Here is a 17,541-nt window from a genome sequence, read left to right as displayed (position 1 = left end):
AGATTTGGGGTGGTGTTGATACTTGTCTTTTTGTTTTTGTTTCTTCTTTTTCGGTCTCTTCCAATCTTTACATTTATTTAATATCAAATGTAATTACGAATTGAAGGATTCAATAATGAAAATAAATTATATTCTTTGTTGGTTGCATGATTATGTTGCAGTTCCCTTGTAATTTTGTGAAGAATAATCTAATCTCATTGGAAACCTGTGCATGCTTAGGACAAAACTTAAGCTAAACCAGAGGAGAGCATTAGGAAAATAACCCTAGAACATGGCATTGCTAACCTTAAAGAAAACCAAGAGAACAACATATGAGACGGTTTGTTTAGTTCATGAGCCAAGGAATCTTTTCCTCCATTATTAGGTTGTTTCTGGTCTAGATCTTCTTCATCCATCCATTTATTTACTCTTCTTTGTTTAGCGTCTCAGATATCTCTGTGCAGACAAGTGTCCTCCATAAAGAGAACGAAACCTCCCCTCCAATGAGAGACTCTTCAACTCAGCTAACTTTTCTAAAGTATCGTAAACTTTTCTTTTTTTCTTTTTTTGGGGGTAATCTTCAGTCCTCGGGAACTTTCAAATTATGCAAAAAAAAAATCAAACTTTAACATCATTGACCAACCCTTTTTTTGAATTGTCGGTTTACTAAAAGGAAGCAAATCCCTTGGATTTTACTTTCTTCAACCGCATTTTGCTCGGGGGGGGGGGTGAAGGAGAGACAAGGCATCGAGCTGTTTGGGAGGACCGATCTGATCCAGCCAAAAAGAAAAATACTAAAAAGAGAAGGAAAGAACGTTCCTTAACCTCTTGTTAAAGCAAGCAGTTCAGCCTTGCAGAACCCGCAAGCGGTGTACCAACAGTATTCTGGGTTCAACAACTGGTTAAGATTTGACACAGCATTGATCTTATTACCCTATAGCTGTCGCAACGTCAAAATTAAAACATGATACATCCGCTGTGTTGGACCACAAAAAGACCATAAAGGAGGAAGAACACTGAAACGGTCATGATTCGTGTAAAAGCAAGCTAGCAATTAGCTAATATCCAAAGCAGCAGAAGTGCAAAAGTAGATACTTCCCCCTTGAAAACCATTTTTTCTAGTTGTTTATTACTTGGTTTGTGGAGCCCTTATATTCTTTATTCTCCATTGTAGGTATGTTGTTGTAATAGGAAAATCAACTGCCCTTTAAACTGGACCAACCTATGATGTTTGCGAGGAGATATATATTTAAGAGAAAATATTTAGAAGCATTATTTTTAAAAAAATACTATAGACACAAAGGGATTCCACAAAAAAATCTCATACACTGATGTCCTCCTATTTTTTTTTTTCTTTTCCTTTCTCCCCCTCCCCGTCCCTGCCCCTGCCATCTCCCCATGCCCACTCCCTGCACTGGCCATGGTGGTCGGGGACCACCTCATGGTGGATAGAAGACGTCGTCGGTCCAAGCGACACCGCCGACATGGAGCTCCAATAAGGAGGTTATCGAGAGAGGGAGGCGCTACTCGGGGAGAAGGGAGAGAGAGAAGGGCTCCAATGACTGGGGGAGAAGCTTACGTCGACGAGGGGCTAGGTGCGGTGGTGCAGTTGGGCTGCAATGGCGAGAGGGAGAAGCCGTGTGAGAGAGGTTCGATTTCGGGAGGAGGAGAGGGAGATGGGCTGCACTGTGGGGGGGCTAGGTCCGATCGGGAAGTCACCGGTGAGAGGGAACGGCCGCTGGTGGTGGCCCGCGACGAGCTACAACAGCGCTGTTGTGGTTGGGAGACCAAGTCGTGTGAAGCGCATGGCTAAAGGGGGAAAGAGGAGAGAGAGGGAAAGTAGGAAATGAGGGACTAAGAAAAATAGATACGTGGTATATTAATAGTGTGCCACATCAGTATGTGAGATCATTTTGTGTCTTTAGCAACCCTCTTCTTTTAAACACACTCAGCGTACTGTTGATGTGGAATTTTTCCACATCAACAATGTTAAAATATTATTGATGTTATGATTTTTTTTAAAGTTATATATAATGGGTCCCAATTTTAAGTGGCGTGCTAACACACCAGCTTTTGTATAGCAAAACTCTATATTTAATCCTATAAAAGATTAAATATTAAAATAATCCATAAAATTTAAGTTTGAACAAATTAATCCATATACTCTAATTTTGAATTTTTTTTATGTGCGCTCAATTTAAATCTATTCAATCATTCTATTAGTAATTTGTTAATAATCTGTTAAAATATCACATCAACACCAATTCCTGAGTGCTACATATCATTTGAAAATGGAAAATAAATGTAGATATATAGCCAGGCAACCCAGGCAGCACTTGGGTCGCACCCGGCACTATCTCGGACTTATTATATAAATCACCACATGACAATTGACATCAACACTTCAGAATAAAAAATTAGAGAGAGAGAGAGAGAGAGAGTTGTGAACTTGTATAAATATTTGATCTGACTGACAATGATACTTGTGCATGCTAACATGATGCTTTTGGTACTAGATGATATAATATCAGGGTGTTGTTTGCATGATATCTTAGAAAGATGATGTTGTTCTGATCAATGTGACATTTAAAGTTATCTGGAGTCTGATCAATGTGACATTTAAAGTTATCTGGAGTCTGGATGCACGAGGAAAACATGGATTAAAAATTGTAACCTTGAAACCCCTCTTATCCCCATGAACATATCCAAACAGTAAGTTCCATGCACAAATCAAAGGTAAATTCGATAGAGATATATGCAAGCTGCAGAATACAACCAGATATCCACTTGCCCAGCTTTTATGAATACTAGAACATGCTCCCTTATAATTAAGCGCTTTGTATCAACACCTACAAGAATGATGCATTAAAATTCAGATGGGTCTAAGGATTTCTGTCGCTTTCTGGTTCAGGTTCAAACTTAAAAACCTATCCCAACCACTAATAACCTTCATAAATGCAGGAACTGTTACTGTAAATCAATGGCTACTGATTTTTCTATGATATGCTATCAATAGAACAGTTCAGATTTGTTTCCTTAGGGGCAAGAGTTGTTGCATTGTAACGAACTTTATCTTTAATCACATTTGAAAAAAATTCCATTACAAACTTATAAAACTCTATATATCTAATTCATAATAGAAGTAAAATTGTCCAAACCAGTCAAGGTAACTGGATGAGAACCACAGCAGTGACTTAGTCAGTAACAGCCATTATTTTTCTAACTGTGCAGTACTGATCCTAACATATTAACCACCAATAACCTTTATAATTAATGAAGGAACTGTACAAAGATTTATCCACAAGGACAGACCACGTTATTGATCAGCAGGCAGAGGAGCTAGATGATACCAAGAACTTGCTTCATGGAAAAGAACAACATCATGCAGAAGGCAATAATTATTTCATCCTCCAAAAACAAACAATGACAGAGGAGAATATGTTTGTAATGATGACATTTAGTGCATCACCTCATTAGATGGAGAAACAAGCAGTTCAAGACCCAACACCAATTTAAGAGGAAGGTGCACAGGCTTATGCAGCTTCGTGCTTCCTTGCCTTCCATAACCAAATCGCATCAGTTGCAATATCATTATCTTTGAAAGAGTACTCTGTATCTTAACAGATTTGCTGGCAGTCACAACACCAGCCTGTAAACCATCAACATCACACCATATTTCAAATCATCAGCATGAAGCATATATATGGACTATATACATGACTACATAATATGACAAGATCACAGATAAACAAACATGCACAAAAAAGCACCTGTTGTGTGTGTGTGCGAGTGAGAGAGAGAGAGAGAGAGGAATGTACTGTGATAGTGAAGAGTCAATCATTCTCAAACCAGGTTTGGATGTAGAGAGCACATAATTTCTCTTCTTCCTCACTTATGCAGTTATGGGTCTTGCAGATTCAAACACTAACCAAAAAAAAAAAAAAAACAAGGAAAAAGGAAGGCACCTTCCCAGTTGCTGATATTCGGTACCCCTCAAGAGATTCTGGTGCCGAAAACAAATGAAGTGCATCCTCGATGGTATGAACAGCTTCAAGATATATATTAAGATACAGCAAGAGAAATGGTTGAACAGTAGCAGAAGCTTTATTTCCTGCACCATATAAATAAAAAATGATAATGCATAAAAAAACGACCCAAAATAGCAAAATATTTTAATCCAAACTCCAAAGGAAATGTAACAGAATATTGAGAGAAAGTAGACTAAGAGAATGAAAAGAGCTTGAAGAATTGATGTTGATTTCTTGTATTAGAATTACAAGTAAATGCTCTGTATTTATACAGAGTCACATGTAACTAACACTTAACTAACTCTATTGTAAACCAATGAAATTCATCCACGTGTTCATTCTATACACTTTGAAATATATCAATCTATAACAGTCCCCCTCAAGATGATGTGTATATATTATGCACATTCATCTTGGATAATAATGTATCAAATTGTTTAGAACCAAGAGGCTTAGTCATCAAGTCTGCAACTTGATGAACAGAACTAACATGAAGAACAGTTAATGATCCTTCTTGAATTTTCTCTCGGACTAAATGACAGTCCAATTCGATATGTTTGGTGCGCTCATGGTAAACTGGGTTGGCTGCTATGTGAAGTGCCGCCTGATTATCACAAAACAATACTGCTGGTTGGCTGTGTGACTGATGTAAATCATTAAGCAATGCTCGAATCCATGTTATCTCACAAACAGTAAAGGCCATTAACCTATATTCTGCCTCTGCTGATGATCTAGAAACCGTGTGCTGCTTCTTTGATTTCCAAGATATTAATGAATCACCAATGAAAACGCAATATCCACTAACTGACCTTCTAGTGTCTGGGCAGCTAGCCCAATCTGAATCCGAAAAGGCTTTTATATGAATATTTGAAGAGCTGGAAAAAAACAAACCTTGCCCAGGAGTAGATTTCAAATACCTCAGAATTCTCATTGCTGCTTGGAGGTGTGGTGTTCGAGGAGTATCCAAAAATTGGCTTAAATGATGGACTGCAAATGTGATGTCTGGTCTGGTATGAGTAAGGTATATTAATCTTCCAATTAATCTTCGATATCCAGAAATGTCCTCAACTACTTCACCCTCAGTTTTTGACAATTTTGCATGAGTATCTATAGGAAATAATGCAGGTTTGGCAGCAAGTAAACCAAAATCTGCTAACAATTCTAGAGTATATTTTCTTTGAGATAAAGAAATACCCTTTTGTGATCTTGCAATTTCCATGCCAAGAAAAAATTTGGCTGGACCCAAATCTTTCAACTTGAACTTCACTGTTAAAGCTGCTTTGACAGCTTCAATAGCCTCTAAATCACTGCTAGCAAGTAGGATATCATCCACATAGAGTAGTAGTGCCACAAATGAGGTACCTTCCTTCTTGGTAAACAAAGAATAATCTGCTTTTGACTGTGAAAAACCAATATCAAATAAGACAGATTTGAATTTGGAATTCCATTGCCTAGATGCTTGTTTCAACCCATAAAGGGATCTTTGCAATTTACATACTCTTGTGTCGTAGATAACCAGGAGGTGCTTTCATGAAAACTTCTTCATCTAAGTCTCCATATAAAAAGACATTATTGACATCCAAATGAAAAATATGCCAATTATGTATGGCAGCCAGTGACAAAACACATCTAACAGTCACCATTTTTGCAACAGGTGAGAAAGTTTCAAAAAAATCTAGGCCCTCCTTTTGAGTATACCCTTTTGCTACAAGCCTTGCCTTATGTCTCTCAATAGAACCATCTGAGTTGTATTTTATTTTATATACCTACTTACAACCTATAGGTTTTTTATTTGGAGGAAGTGATGTTAAAAACCAAGTGTTATTGGACTCTAGTGCAGATAATTCTGCAGACATGGCATCTCTCCAATGAGTATGCCTAACAGCTTGGTGATAAAAGGTTGGTTCTATTTCAGAAGAAATGGCAACAGAGAAAGCTTTATGCGATTGAGATAACTTTGAATATGAGATAACATCAGAAATGCTATATTTATTACCTGAATTGATGATAGGAGCTGTAGGAGATGACTGAGAAGCAGAAGTAGCCAGATTACAATGATAGCTTTGCAAGTAATCAGGTGCTTTGTGTTGTCTGGTTGATCTTCTAAGAGAAGGAAACTGATTTTCATCATTGAGAGATGGAATATTTGTGGTTTCTGTGTTAGTATCTGTGGTAGCAGTATTGGACTGATTTGGATTATTAATAGATAGGAAATGCTATTTTCAATGTAATCAGGAATGGCTTTTGGAAGAACATTGTCTTCTGACTTCGTATTGAAAGATTGAAAACTAATGTCCAGATTTGAATTATGAGTTGAAGAATCATGTTGTAAAATAAATGGGAATATTGATTCATGAAAAATTACATCTCTGGAAACAAAGAAATTTTTAAGTTCCAAGTCATACAACTTATACCCTTTTATGCCAAAAGGGTATCCTATAAAAATACATTTTCTGGCCCTTGGTGAAAATTTATTTCTGCTTTGAGTAATGGTTGATGCATAAGATAAACAGCCAAAACTTCTTAAATGATTATATGATGGTACTGAATTATAAAGAATTTCATGTGAAGATTTGTTGTTTAAAACCAGAGAAGGAATTCGATTTATAAGATGACATGCAGTCAATATGCATTCCCCCCAAAAATTTAAAGGAACATTTGATTGAAACCTTAAAGCTCTTGCTATATTTAGCAAGTGTTGATGTTTTCTCTCAACTATTGAATTTTGTTGAGGTGTTTCTATGCATGACATTTGATGTATAATTCCTTTTGAAGCATAAAATTCAACCATTTTGAATTCTGAACCATTGTCACTTCTAATACATTGTATTTTTCTCCCAAATTGTGTTTCAACTAGATTGTAAAAATTAGTTAATATGGTTCTGACTTCAGACTTGTTTTTCATCAAATAAACCCATGTAAATCTTGAATGATCATCAACTATAGTAAGAAAGAATCTGGATCCATTATGAGTTGGAATAGAGAAGGGTCCCCATATATCACAATGGACAATATGAAAAGGAAAGCTTTGATTATATGTATGAACTTGGAAAGAAAGTCTTTTCTGTTTTGCCAGTGGGCAAACAGTACAATGATCAGAAACTTTATCTGTGAAATTGATATCAGATACATTTTTGGAAAGGAAAAACAATCTAGACATGGAAGGATGTCCTAGTCTGCTATGCCAGACTTTAGAACTTAGCACAGAATTGATAATATTTGATTTGGGTTGAACCTCATCACCACTAGCACCTGATTTCTGCAATATGTATAGACCAGCTTTTCTTCTAGCTATCCCAATCATCTTTCATGGGGTATGCTCCTGAATAAAGCAATAATCAGATGAAAAAATGAATAAGCATTTCTGTGTTGAAGTAAGTTTACTCACAGAGAGTAAATTGTATGAAAAAGATGGTACACAAAGTACATCTTTAAGGATTAAATTTTCTGATATTTGGACTATACCAGAATGTGTAACAGGCACATTGTCACCATTTGGTAATTTTACTGAGGTGTTTAGAATTTTTGTGATGGAAGTGAACAAACTGATTGAATGTACAATGTGATCTGTAGCTCCTGTATCTACAATCCAAGTACTATGGGACAGCAAAGTGTAAACTGATGCACTTAAGGAAATACTTGGATTAGATGATATACCTTGAGTGGAATGAGCAACAGATTTAGAAATAACATTTGCTGCTTGATGATTGGTATTATCATCAGGTTGTGAGTGAATTAAAGATAACAACTTTTGATAATCTTCTTGAGAGAAAGGCAATTGATTAAAGTTCTCAAAAGGATTACTCAAAGTTTGACCCGAAACTTGATTAGCAGATGCTTGAAACTTTCCTTTCTGTCGACTATTAGTGAAATTTTGCTTGAATCCGGGAGGATAGCCATGAATCTTGTAACATTTGTCCATTGTATGATTATTCATACCACAATGAGTGCAATACAGTTTTTCTCTTCTTGTCTGTTGTTTTCCAGAATTAAACTTTCTTATTTCTGTGTTTGAATCTTGCACTTTGCTCATGAAAGCAACAGTATCCACAATACCATTCTTGCTAATTTCTCTTTGCTTTTCTTCTTGTACTACCAAAGAAAAAACTTTGTTTATTTCTGGTAAAGGATCTAACATCAGAATTTGCCCTCTGATGTGAGAAAAACTGTCATTTAAACCCATCAGAAACTGCATCACGTGTTGTCGATCTTGATATCCCAGAAAGATCTTTATTGCACCACACTTGCACTTTTGTAAGGCTCCACATGAACATGAAGGAACTTGATTGTAATCTAACAATTCATCCCATAAAGATTTGAATCTTGTATAATAATCTCGTACAGATAAATCTGCTTGCATCAAGACTGACAAATCTTTTTGCAATTGATAGATTCTTGGACCATTACCTTGAGTAAAACGGTTCTTTAAATCCAGACACATATCCCTTGCTGATTTTGCACATATTATGCTGCAACCAATCTCCTTTGAAACAGAATTGATTAACCAAGAAGACACCATATTGTTGCATCTTTCCCATAATTCGTATGTATTATCTGTGAAAATTGGTTGACGAATTGATCCATCCACAAATCCAATCTTGTTCTTTGCTTTAAACGCCATGACCATGGACCTGCTCCATGAATGATAATTGTCCCCAGTGAGGATGTTTGACACCAGAATTGTTCCTGGTGAATCACCATTCTGTAGATGATAACAAGTTGGAATATCATCCATTCTTGAATTTGAAACGGAAGCGTAGTTATTTTTCTTCTGATACCATGTAACAGAATATTGAGAGAAAGTAGACTAAGAGAATGAAAAGAGCTTGAAGAATTGATGTTGATTTCTTGTATTAGAATTACAAGTAAATGCTCTGTATTTATACAGAGTCACATGTAACTAACACTTAACTAACTCTATTGTAAACCAATGAAATTCATCCACGTGTTCATTCTATACACTTTGAAATATATCAATCTATAACAGGAAAGCCAGCTCTCATAGATGCAAAAGATGGTTTGCTATATGTGGTAAGCACTTCAGTAGATGTCATTATTTCTCCACAATAATGTGGAAAGGAAAAAAAAAAAAAATTGATCATGATCTTTCCTCAAGATAGATAAGACACCACTATTACAAAAGGAAAAATTTTTGCATCTGCCTACACTGGCACACACTCAATGCATTGAGTGTAAAAAAAAAAAAAAATATATGTGAAGTGTGTGCCGGGTGTAGGCAGATGCATAGCAAATCCCATTACAAAAACCATGAATAAAAATTGAAAATAGGGGATCTTAACTGGTTTCTAAACTTTGAGTCCTTAATTGTCAATTTGTTCTTCCGGCTCATTGTCTCCCATTCATCATCTTCTGCAGATGAAACCAGAGATGATTTGTTTCAATTAATGCTTAAATGACTGCCCCTCAAGTTTGAGTAACTCATAATGCATTCGATCCATAATGAAGTTTAGAAACTCATGATCCTGAGCATCTTCCTGCCTGGACATGAAGACACCAAAGACTAACTCAAATTAATCACAAGCATCAAAATACAATAAAACCAAAGACGATAGCAACCAATGCCATAAGGCGTTCAAATAAGATTTTGAGAACCTAGACATGCCAAACACACTGCCAAAATGGGGCATTTACATGATGCCAACACACTCAAGGTTATCCAAAAAAAAAAAACTTTCCATATAATGAAGACAGAGTGTACTCTGCCTATCTTCTTCTTGTCATTTATTTTTAGAGCATTGCTATTTATAAGTCCATACACCACACACCAAAATTTTTTTATTTTTTTTAAATTTTTTTAAAGTTTTTTATGGTTTTATTATTCTTAAAATAATTGAATTATTCTACTCATAATCCACATACCACACATTTGGTAAGAGAATAAAATTAAAAAAATCATAAAAAAGATGGTGTGTGGTGTATAAGGCTTAGGAATAGAATTTTTCTTATTTTTATGATTGTTTTTTAACTTTAATAATAGAGAAAAATATTTAAAAAATAATAATAATAATAGCGAAAAATAGACTCTGATACCACTTCATCAAATTGTGAATTGTCAAATTTGCCTCAAAACAATTACAATATTAGAAGAGTACTTGTGCTTAAAGTCTTTATAATATTCATTCAATATCAGATTTAGAATGCATTTATCTGGAATGATTAAAAAAGGTATTATTATAGATACACCCCAACAGTTATAGGAATTATATTGGATCCTTCCTTTTTTGGGTTATTTGGTTTTAAGACAATTAAAAACGTTAATAATTAGTATGATTTACTTTACTCTTTTGTGCAATTTTCTGGGAAAAAATAATTAATGCATACTATAAATGAAAATCTGGAAATAAATAATTCCGGTGAGGTGAATGCGTGTCATGTACCTCACATCGCCGGTTACTTTGATCTGTCGTTGAGTACTACGCTTCTCTTCGAGGTTCAAAGTTCAAACTGCTTCGTCAAGTCTCTCCCTCTCTCTCTCTCTCTCTCTCTTTCTCTCAAAATGCCCAACCACCAGAACCTCCAGGCCATGCTCCGCTCCAACCAATCTTCCCCCTCCAATTCCTTTACCTCTAAGCTCCTCCTTCTCCTCGCCCTGCTTCCTCTAACGCTCGCCACCTTGGCCTTTGTGCTCCAATGGCGAGGCGGGATTACCGACTCCACCACTCGCTGGGCACCAACTGGGTCTCAACACCTCTTCCCCGGCATGGACCCCTCCACTCTCTCCCCTACTGCTCACAACCATCACTCCTCGCCTTCCGACTGCGTCAATCTTGGCCGTGGTGCTTCCCCTTCGTTCCCCTACTATCATGGCTGGAAGTTCGACTACGGCTCCAACCTGAGGCCTAAGGTTCGGTTCTTCTAAAATTATTCGCTTTTTGAGGTCGATGTGTTTCTAGGTTTTGCACTTTCTGGCTTCGATTCTAGTGTTGTGCACGGGAAGTTTTGAATATTGGTCCAATCCAATACCGGACGTTTGACTCCTGGTTATATTTTGGTTTTTGGGGTTGATCTGTTCAATGGCTTTCTTTCTGTTGCTCGGACTTCTGAGGCAAAGTTTGGCACTTAATGAGACTTCAGATTTTGGGCTTGATCTGATTCTGGGGTTTGCTTTCTGTCTACTGGATTCTAGTCATAATTCTAAGGTTGTTTATTTGTTGTATGGCTGAAAGCAAACCATTTGATTGATTGCTGAGATAATCGTGAGGTTAAGTAAATGGGCAGAAAGTGTTGAATCTTTTACTTTATCTTCTCATGGTTGTTGGAACTTAGCTCAACCGAGGTTTTTTGTGTGTTATGGTTAGTTGGGTGGCGGCTTAGCTGCTGTGTTCCGATCTGTGTCCAAAAGGGTTGGTTTTTGGCGACATTTTCTTGCTGTGTTTTTTGCGATATTAGTGATTGGTTTGATTCCGTGATACTGGTGGATAGAGAGTTCGATTATGAGTCTGTTATAGATTATCGGACTGATCTTAGCTTGGATTTTGCTTTTAGGAAATTGGGATGTATGTAGAAGGCAATGTCAATAGATTTTCTATTATATGTGTCTAAATTATTTGATTGTTTATAACCTCGTGCAGTGTTGCTTCTGAATGTGCAGATATGTATTACTACGAGTACATCAGCTGGCTTAGAGCAGATCTTGCCATGGATGTTTTATCACAAGGTTATTGGGGTCTCGACCTTTTTTCTTTTTGTGGAAGGAAAGGCTGCATCTCCAAACGTGTCTAAAGTTCTGGAATCTATCCCAGTAAGTCAATATGTAACTGCTACCTACTTACAAAAAAAAAAAATATGTAACTGCTACTCTGCTAATTTAAGTGTTGACTCATTCAGTATGTTTATTTTGCTTATTTTTTAAATGGAGTTGTTCTGCTTTGATTTATGTTATGTTTAATTTTCTGAAACTCTTTAAGCTGGATTCTTTTGTTGCTTTCTCAGGGTGTTAAATTGATATATAGAACAAGAGAGCTGGAGGAGCAACAGGCTAACAGGTCTGTTGACTGTTACTTTTATGGTTGCATCAAATATGTTCTTAGGGTACCTTTTCTAAATTATTGTATGTCAGTCTTCTGTCCTCCTTAAGATTGGACAACTTTGGAGGGGGAAAGATAAATACAGAAATAATAAATATAGATATATGTCAATTCTATTAAATTTAAAACACGTTACTTTGTCTATTAGTTTTAGGTATTACCTTTCATATGTTTTGTTAGCTTTCTAGACACTTTGACCATTTGTGTGTGTGGGTGTATGTGTTTCTTTGTGTCTTTCTTTCTTGCTTCGTTTTCTTTCTTCTTCCAGGAAAATTATTGTTGTATTTGACGTAAGTTACTTCAGATTTTCCAGTATTCGATATGAGAAGCTTCTCCAAACTACTAAAGTATTTCTTATAATGTCTCTTTTTAGAGAGGGCTTAGGACGAGCTGTAGACTCAGACGTCCTGGCTTCTTTGTTACTAAGAGTTCCTATAGATTAACTGATATACGGTTTTCTTGGGTGGAGTCGTGTATCCGGAGTTTACTCCCCAGGGGTGGGTCTGAATTGGTGAGGTTCCACGTTATAAAAAAAATAAAAAATAAATTCTGTTTGTTTAAATTATTTCTTTTCTGCCCATTGTTTGTGGTGCCATCAGCCGTATTTGGAATGAGACATGGCTTTCAAGTTTCTTCTACAAGCCATGCAATTATGAGTTGTTTGTGAAGCAATCTCTCAACATGGAGATGGCAATTGTTATGGCACGGGTATGGAAAATAGTATCTCATACCTCTGTTTTTGTTTTTCTTTTTGATAAATAAGTCTGTTAATTTTTTTTTCCCTAACATATTCTTGTGCTTATTAAAACCTCAGGATGCTGGTATGGAATGGATAATTCATCTAGACACTGACGAGTTACTTCACCCAGCTGGTGCTCGGGAGTATTCCTTGAGGCAGTTGCTTCATGATGTGCCTGGAAATGTGGATATGGTTATTTTCCCTAACTATGTGAGTGAAGTTGTTCAGATTTGGTAAAGAGTTTGTATAAGTGGCAAAATACACTGAGAGCTAGTAAACAATGTTTGAACATGGTAGTCTTGTTAGCATGCCATTTGTTTCTTGTATCATAACTAACTGAGATATTTGTATTATTTAGGAAAGCAGTGTTGAACGAGAGGATATTAAGGAACCTTTCACTGAGGTAAATTTCCTTTATCATCCTCTGTCCTTGCTTTCTCTTGGTCCGGTAGATTTGATTATTGAACACTACAGGTCAATAGACAATGATATATATATATATATATATATATATATATATCTTGGCCTTTTTACGTAATTGTAGATTCATATATGTTGTTGTTAGTCACCTTCACTGAATTAGACACATATATCATAGTCAACAATTGCCAAAGTAGTTTACTCCAATTTGGTTGCTTGTGTAGGTCCAACTAGCTTTTTGCCCCCTAACTCAACCTCTCAATCCGTTATCTTATGAAATTTTCTTGCATGTATTTTCATAGTTTTTTAAACTTCTCAGACAGGAAGTTTATTTGGGAATCTTTAGGTCTTGGATTCTCCAGAATGGGGAAACTGAAAAAAAAAATCAATGAAATTCTTTTATTACTTATAAGAAAAATAGAATTTGTTAACAATTATCTTTATGACGTTTAATTTTCTTGTCCGTTTACTGATAATCATGTATCTGTATAATCGTAATTGGATTTTGCATTGAGCCCCACTAGCAAAGTAAAACAGTTAATACTCTATATTAGTTTGCTTTTTACAATTTGATTTGTCTATGGGACTCAAAGTTTGAGTTCAAAAGAGAAGAATAATATTGTGACATTTGTTGATTGGAGGGCAGATTATGGAGAGAAAGTGACTGGTAATCAGGTGTTCTCAGAATTATTTTCTACGCTGTAGTTGGTTTAAAATCTTCGAGTACTTATTCAAAAGCAAAAACCTACACTGTTCTCTTGTATACACCCTGTGCATTTAGGCTAACTGCTAAGCCTATTTTCTGTATTAGTACTTAAATTTTCTTTTACCTACAAAAAATCTCTACACTGTAGTTGGTGTAACAGATGTGCTAGGAATTTAGTTTACTGTTTAGGAAAATGTCGTGTCATTGTATTGGTATATCTTTGAGGGTACCTATCATTCTCATCAATAAAATTCTTGTTTATTGATAAAAAAACAATCTTTGAGGATACCTGTATGGTATTTGATGTACGCCTTGTTCTTTTATTCAAACAGGTGTCAATGTTTAAGAGGAATTATGACCATCTTCCAAAGGACACATATTTTGGCATGTACAAAGAATCAACTCGTGGCAATCCAAACTACTTTTTGACTTATGGGAATGGGAAATCAGCTGCTCGGGTTAAAGATCATCTTCGTCCCAATGGTGCACACAGATGGCACAATTATATGAAAACCCCAAAGTATGTTAATTTCATAGTGGAAGATAGAAAATAAACAAAGCAGTGTCTTTATAATTGGCTTGCTGATGTCAATACTTTGTTAATTTAATTGCTGCTAGTGAAATTAAATTGGAGGAAGCCGCTGTTCTGCACTATACATATTCCAAGTTTTCCGACTTGACCTCTAGACGTGATCGGTGTGGTTGCAAGCCTACAAAGGAGGATGTCAAAAGATGCTTTATGTTGGATTTTGACAGAGCTGTGAGTCTAGTGATTTGTCTTTTTTCCCGTGTTTTTCTTCTCTGACCTATACCATTATATGAGCATAATGAGTAGCAAGACAGAATTATGGAACACGCAAAAAGCATTTTATGGAAAAACCAGATGGTTTGTCCATGGGCAACAGAGCGGTCATGTGACCACTAAGAGTTGCTTACGTGTGCTTTGCTAGGACTTAAATCTAGAAAGAAAATACCAACAAGATAAATTTTTTGCAATCTAAAAAGCAAACCAATCCTGGCTGCCAGTAGTTGTCGTTTTTCTTTTTTTAAGGGAATGCATTTCCTTCTGATGATGCCTTTATTTTACTAAGTAAACATGATATATTGCAGGCATTCATAATTGCTTCGACTGCAACAGAGGAGGAAATGCTGAAGTGGTATATATTCTAATGGAGAAAAAATTTTTGTTCTTTTCTTTATCTTCATGTTCTTTTCCAGTTTGATGCCATTGTGAATTCTTTGAATTCAACTCATTGATTTTGGAAGAACTCTTGGCACGAGCATATTCCTTTTTCCCCTTCTTGCTTCTTGTGAGTTGATATATTTTTTTTCTCTCTGTTCTGCTGCTAGGTACCAGGAACATGTTGTGTGGGGTGACAGAGATATAAAAATAAAGCTACTGAGGAAGGGTATTTTAACTCGCATATATGCTCCCATGGTAAGCATAATTTATCAACCAAAAATAGAGAAGAAATAAATTTAAGATCAAAAAAGGGAAAAAAATAAGAGAAAGAGAAAGAAGACAAACCGGTAAAGACTAATTCTATGCACTAAAAATATAAATTGAAAGAAGAAAGGATTCCCTCCAAGTGACAAAGAACTCTTTGTTGTTGCAGATTCTGTTAATTTATTAATATTACATTTATTATGTAGTTGTTTTTTTAGCAGGGTTCCCATATTTGTTTATATCTTCCAATGAATACTTTTTTTCTTATTATATGTTTCAGGCCATAATACAAGGCTTGAGGGAGTCTGGTATCTTCAGCTCTATTATTGCATCTGCCCCAGCGACTCTTTCAAAGGACAAATTTTTATCATCCATTTCTGGTAGTAACTCATCTAGAGCTGTTGCCTCTGAATCCCTTCCCTCAAGAAGGATTGGTAGAAGCAGAGAGTCTCAGGCTACCATTAGGAAGGTATTGGATATTGAATCTGCTGCATATTATGAAGCAGCTGTTCCACCGCTGTCACCACCGGGAATTGATGATGACCACCTGATCATTGAAGTGTGATATATCTCCTAGCATGACTACTGCTTCTTCTTCCCGTTTTGGAGAGCTTGTGGATGGTAGAATCTGTGGTCAAGCCTTCAGTACATTGGAACAGCTAGAAATCTTTGTTGTCCATTCTTGTGTATAGAAACGAGAATGTTGACTCTATCAATTTATAGTTTCAGATGTCCATACATTTTGAGGTAAATGTCTGATGTCTGGAATCTGTCCAAACTGATTTCTTAATGGATCTCACATTAGAAGGCAATAATGCAAATGGGACATGGGAGGACATCCCACCTGACTTATTACCGGGTTCGATATGGTTTGGTTTTTATGCTTTTACTTCTCTTGCATTGTAGAGTTCATCTTAGAATATTTGTTACCTATACCGTACTTACGGAGCCCCAAATTTTGAGAGAGCTTTGCCGGAGCAGGTTGCCAGGCCTACATCGTTCTAATGATAGAGGTGCCAAAATAAGAGAGACATAAAAGCTAAAAACATAGAAGAGCAGATCCAATCATAAAGACAATGATCTTATTCCCATGCTATATAGCCTTTTTTTATCAATCATACGTCAGAATTGATTGGAAGAATAATGATGTTTATATAACTATTTTACATTTTATTTTTAGAACCAGCCAATCTGATGGTGCCACTTCATTAGAAACTAATTTTTACTGCATGTGAATTGTTACTCTTTATTGGAAACCTTGGCTGTCATGGTAACAAAATGTTCTGGGACTCTCTCTCTCTCTCTCTCTGTCTCTCTCTCTCTCCCTCTCTGATTTTGACCCTCATAATTATTTATGATTATGAGTGAACGGCATGAAACATGAAGTTCCATTACTTTTACAAAGATAATGGGGAGATTGAGAATGAGAATGGAATGTGAAACTCCACTTAAAAATGATCAAAATAGGCTTATGAATACTCCACCGTGTTCCTTGAGTCTGACCTTTGGAACATATGCTTGGACTTGAGTGCCTTGTTAGGCTGATCCCAACTTCAAAATATAATATTTTATATTAATAAAAAAAAAAGGCATCAAAACGTTAGTGCAATCTTAAAGACTGAAACATCTTGATTCCATTTAATAATGTGCCTGATAATATTTTCGAGGTTTTGTCAGCTCTTTTTTCTTTATTCTACTTTTATGGCGGCTCGTATCGTGAAGATATGATGTGCTACAAAAGCTGAAGTTAAACGCTTTAGAGGTTTTAATTTGGTAGTTTTCACAAAAAATATCCTATCTTCTGATATGCAACAAAATAACAAGTATGAAGTATCAAGGAAAATGTCAATGCCTGAATCTTACCATATTAGATTGGGTTGTCTTTGATTTTTGAATGTCAAGAACTTCCAGTTTCAAGTTTCTAGATACACGTAAAATTTAAGAGGACATTTCTAATCCAAGAGTAATATGCTGTTTTCCCTTTTCTTTTCCATTGATTTTGATATGAAAGTTGTGATATGACAGTAAAAATTAAGATGAGTTCTTGCACATAGATTACATGCAACTAGTTTTTCTCGATGTTGTGTCCTAAAATATATTTCTATTCATTAGCTTAAGATTCTGATTCTGAAACCCGGAGGTAACGTGAGAGAAAAAGCTAAACATGAACATTA

General features: G+C 35.9%; 2 protein-coding genes across 2 annotated transcripts; one reads left to right on the top strand and one right to left on the bottom strand.

Moving 5' to 3' along the window:
* Positions 1 to 7,294: 7,294 nt before the first annotated feature.
* Positions 7,295 to 8,742, bottom strand: LOC108991414. Its single transcript, XM_035685341.1, has 2 exons — positions 7,665 to 8,742; positions 7,295 to 7,329 (listed from the first exon to the last, which is right to left on the bottom strand). The coding sequence occupies exons 1-2, from the start codon at positions 8,740 to 8,742 to the stop codon at positions 7,295 to 7,297; spliced, it is 1,113 nt and encodes a 370-aa protein (XP_035541234.1).
* Positions 8,743 to 10,370: 1,628 nt separating this feature from the next.
* LOC108984458 (glycosyltransferase-like KOBITO 1) lies at positions 10,371 to 16,232 on the top strand. The gene is made up of 11 exons (XM_018956428.2): positions 10,371 to 10,872; positions 11,620 to 11,769; positions 11,961 to 12,013; positions 12,655 to 12,763; positions 12,870 to 13,004; positions 13,153 to 13,197; positions 14,253 to 14,440; positions 14,539 to 14,680; positions 15,031 to 15,077; positions 15,271 to 15,358; positions 15,648 to 16,232. Exons 1-11 carry the CDS (start codon positions 10,525 to 10,527, stop codon positions 15,930 to 15,932), a joined length of 1,590 nt encoding a protein of 529 aa, XP_018811973.1. The 5' UTR covers positions 10,371 to 10,524; the 3' UTR covers positions 15,933 to 16,232.
* Positions 16,233 to 17,541: the final 1,309 nt, after the last annotated feature.

This window comes from Juglans regia, chromosome 14 (assembly GCF_001411555.2).
Source record: "Juglans regia cultivar Chandler chromosome 14, Walnut 2.0, whole genome shotgun sequence".
NCBI classification, from domain to species: domain Eukaryota; kingdom Viridiplantae; phylum Streptophyta; class Magnoliopsida; order Fagales; family Juglandaceae; genus Juglans; species Juglans regia.
Note: the sequence above shows the minus strand (reverse complement) of the source record. Positions and strands in the feature narration are given on the sequence as shown.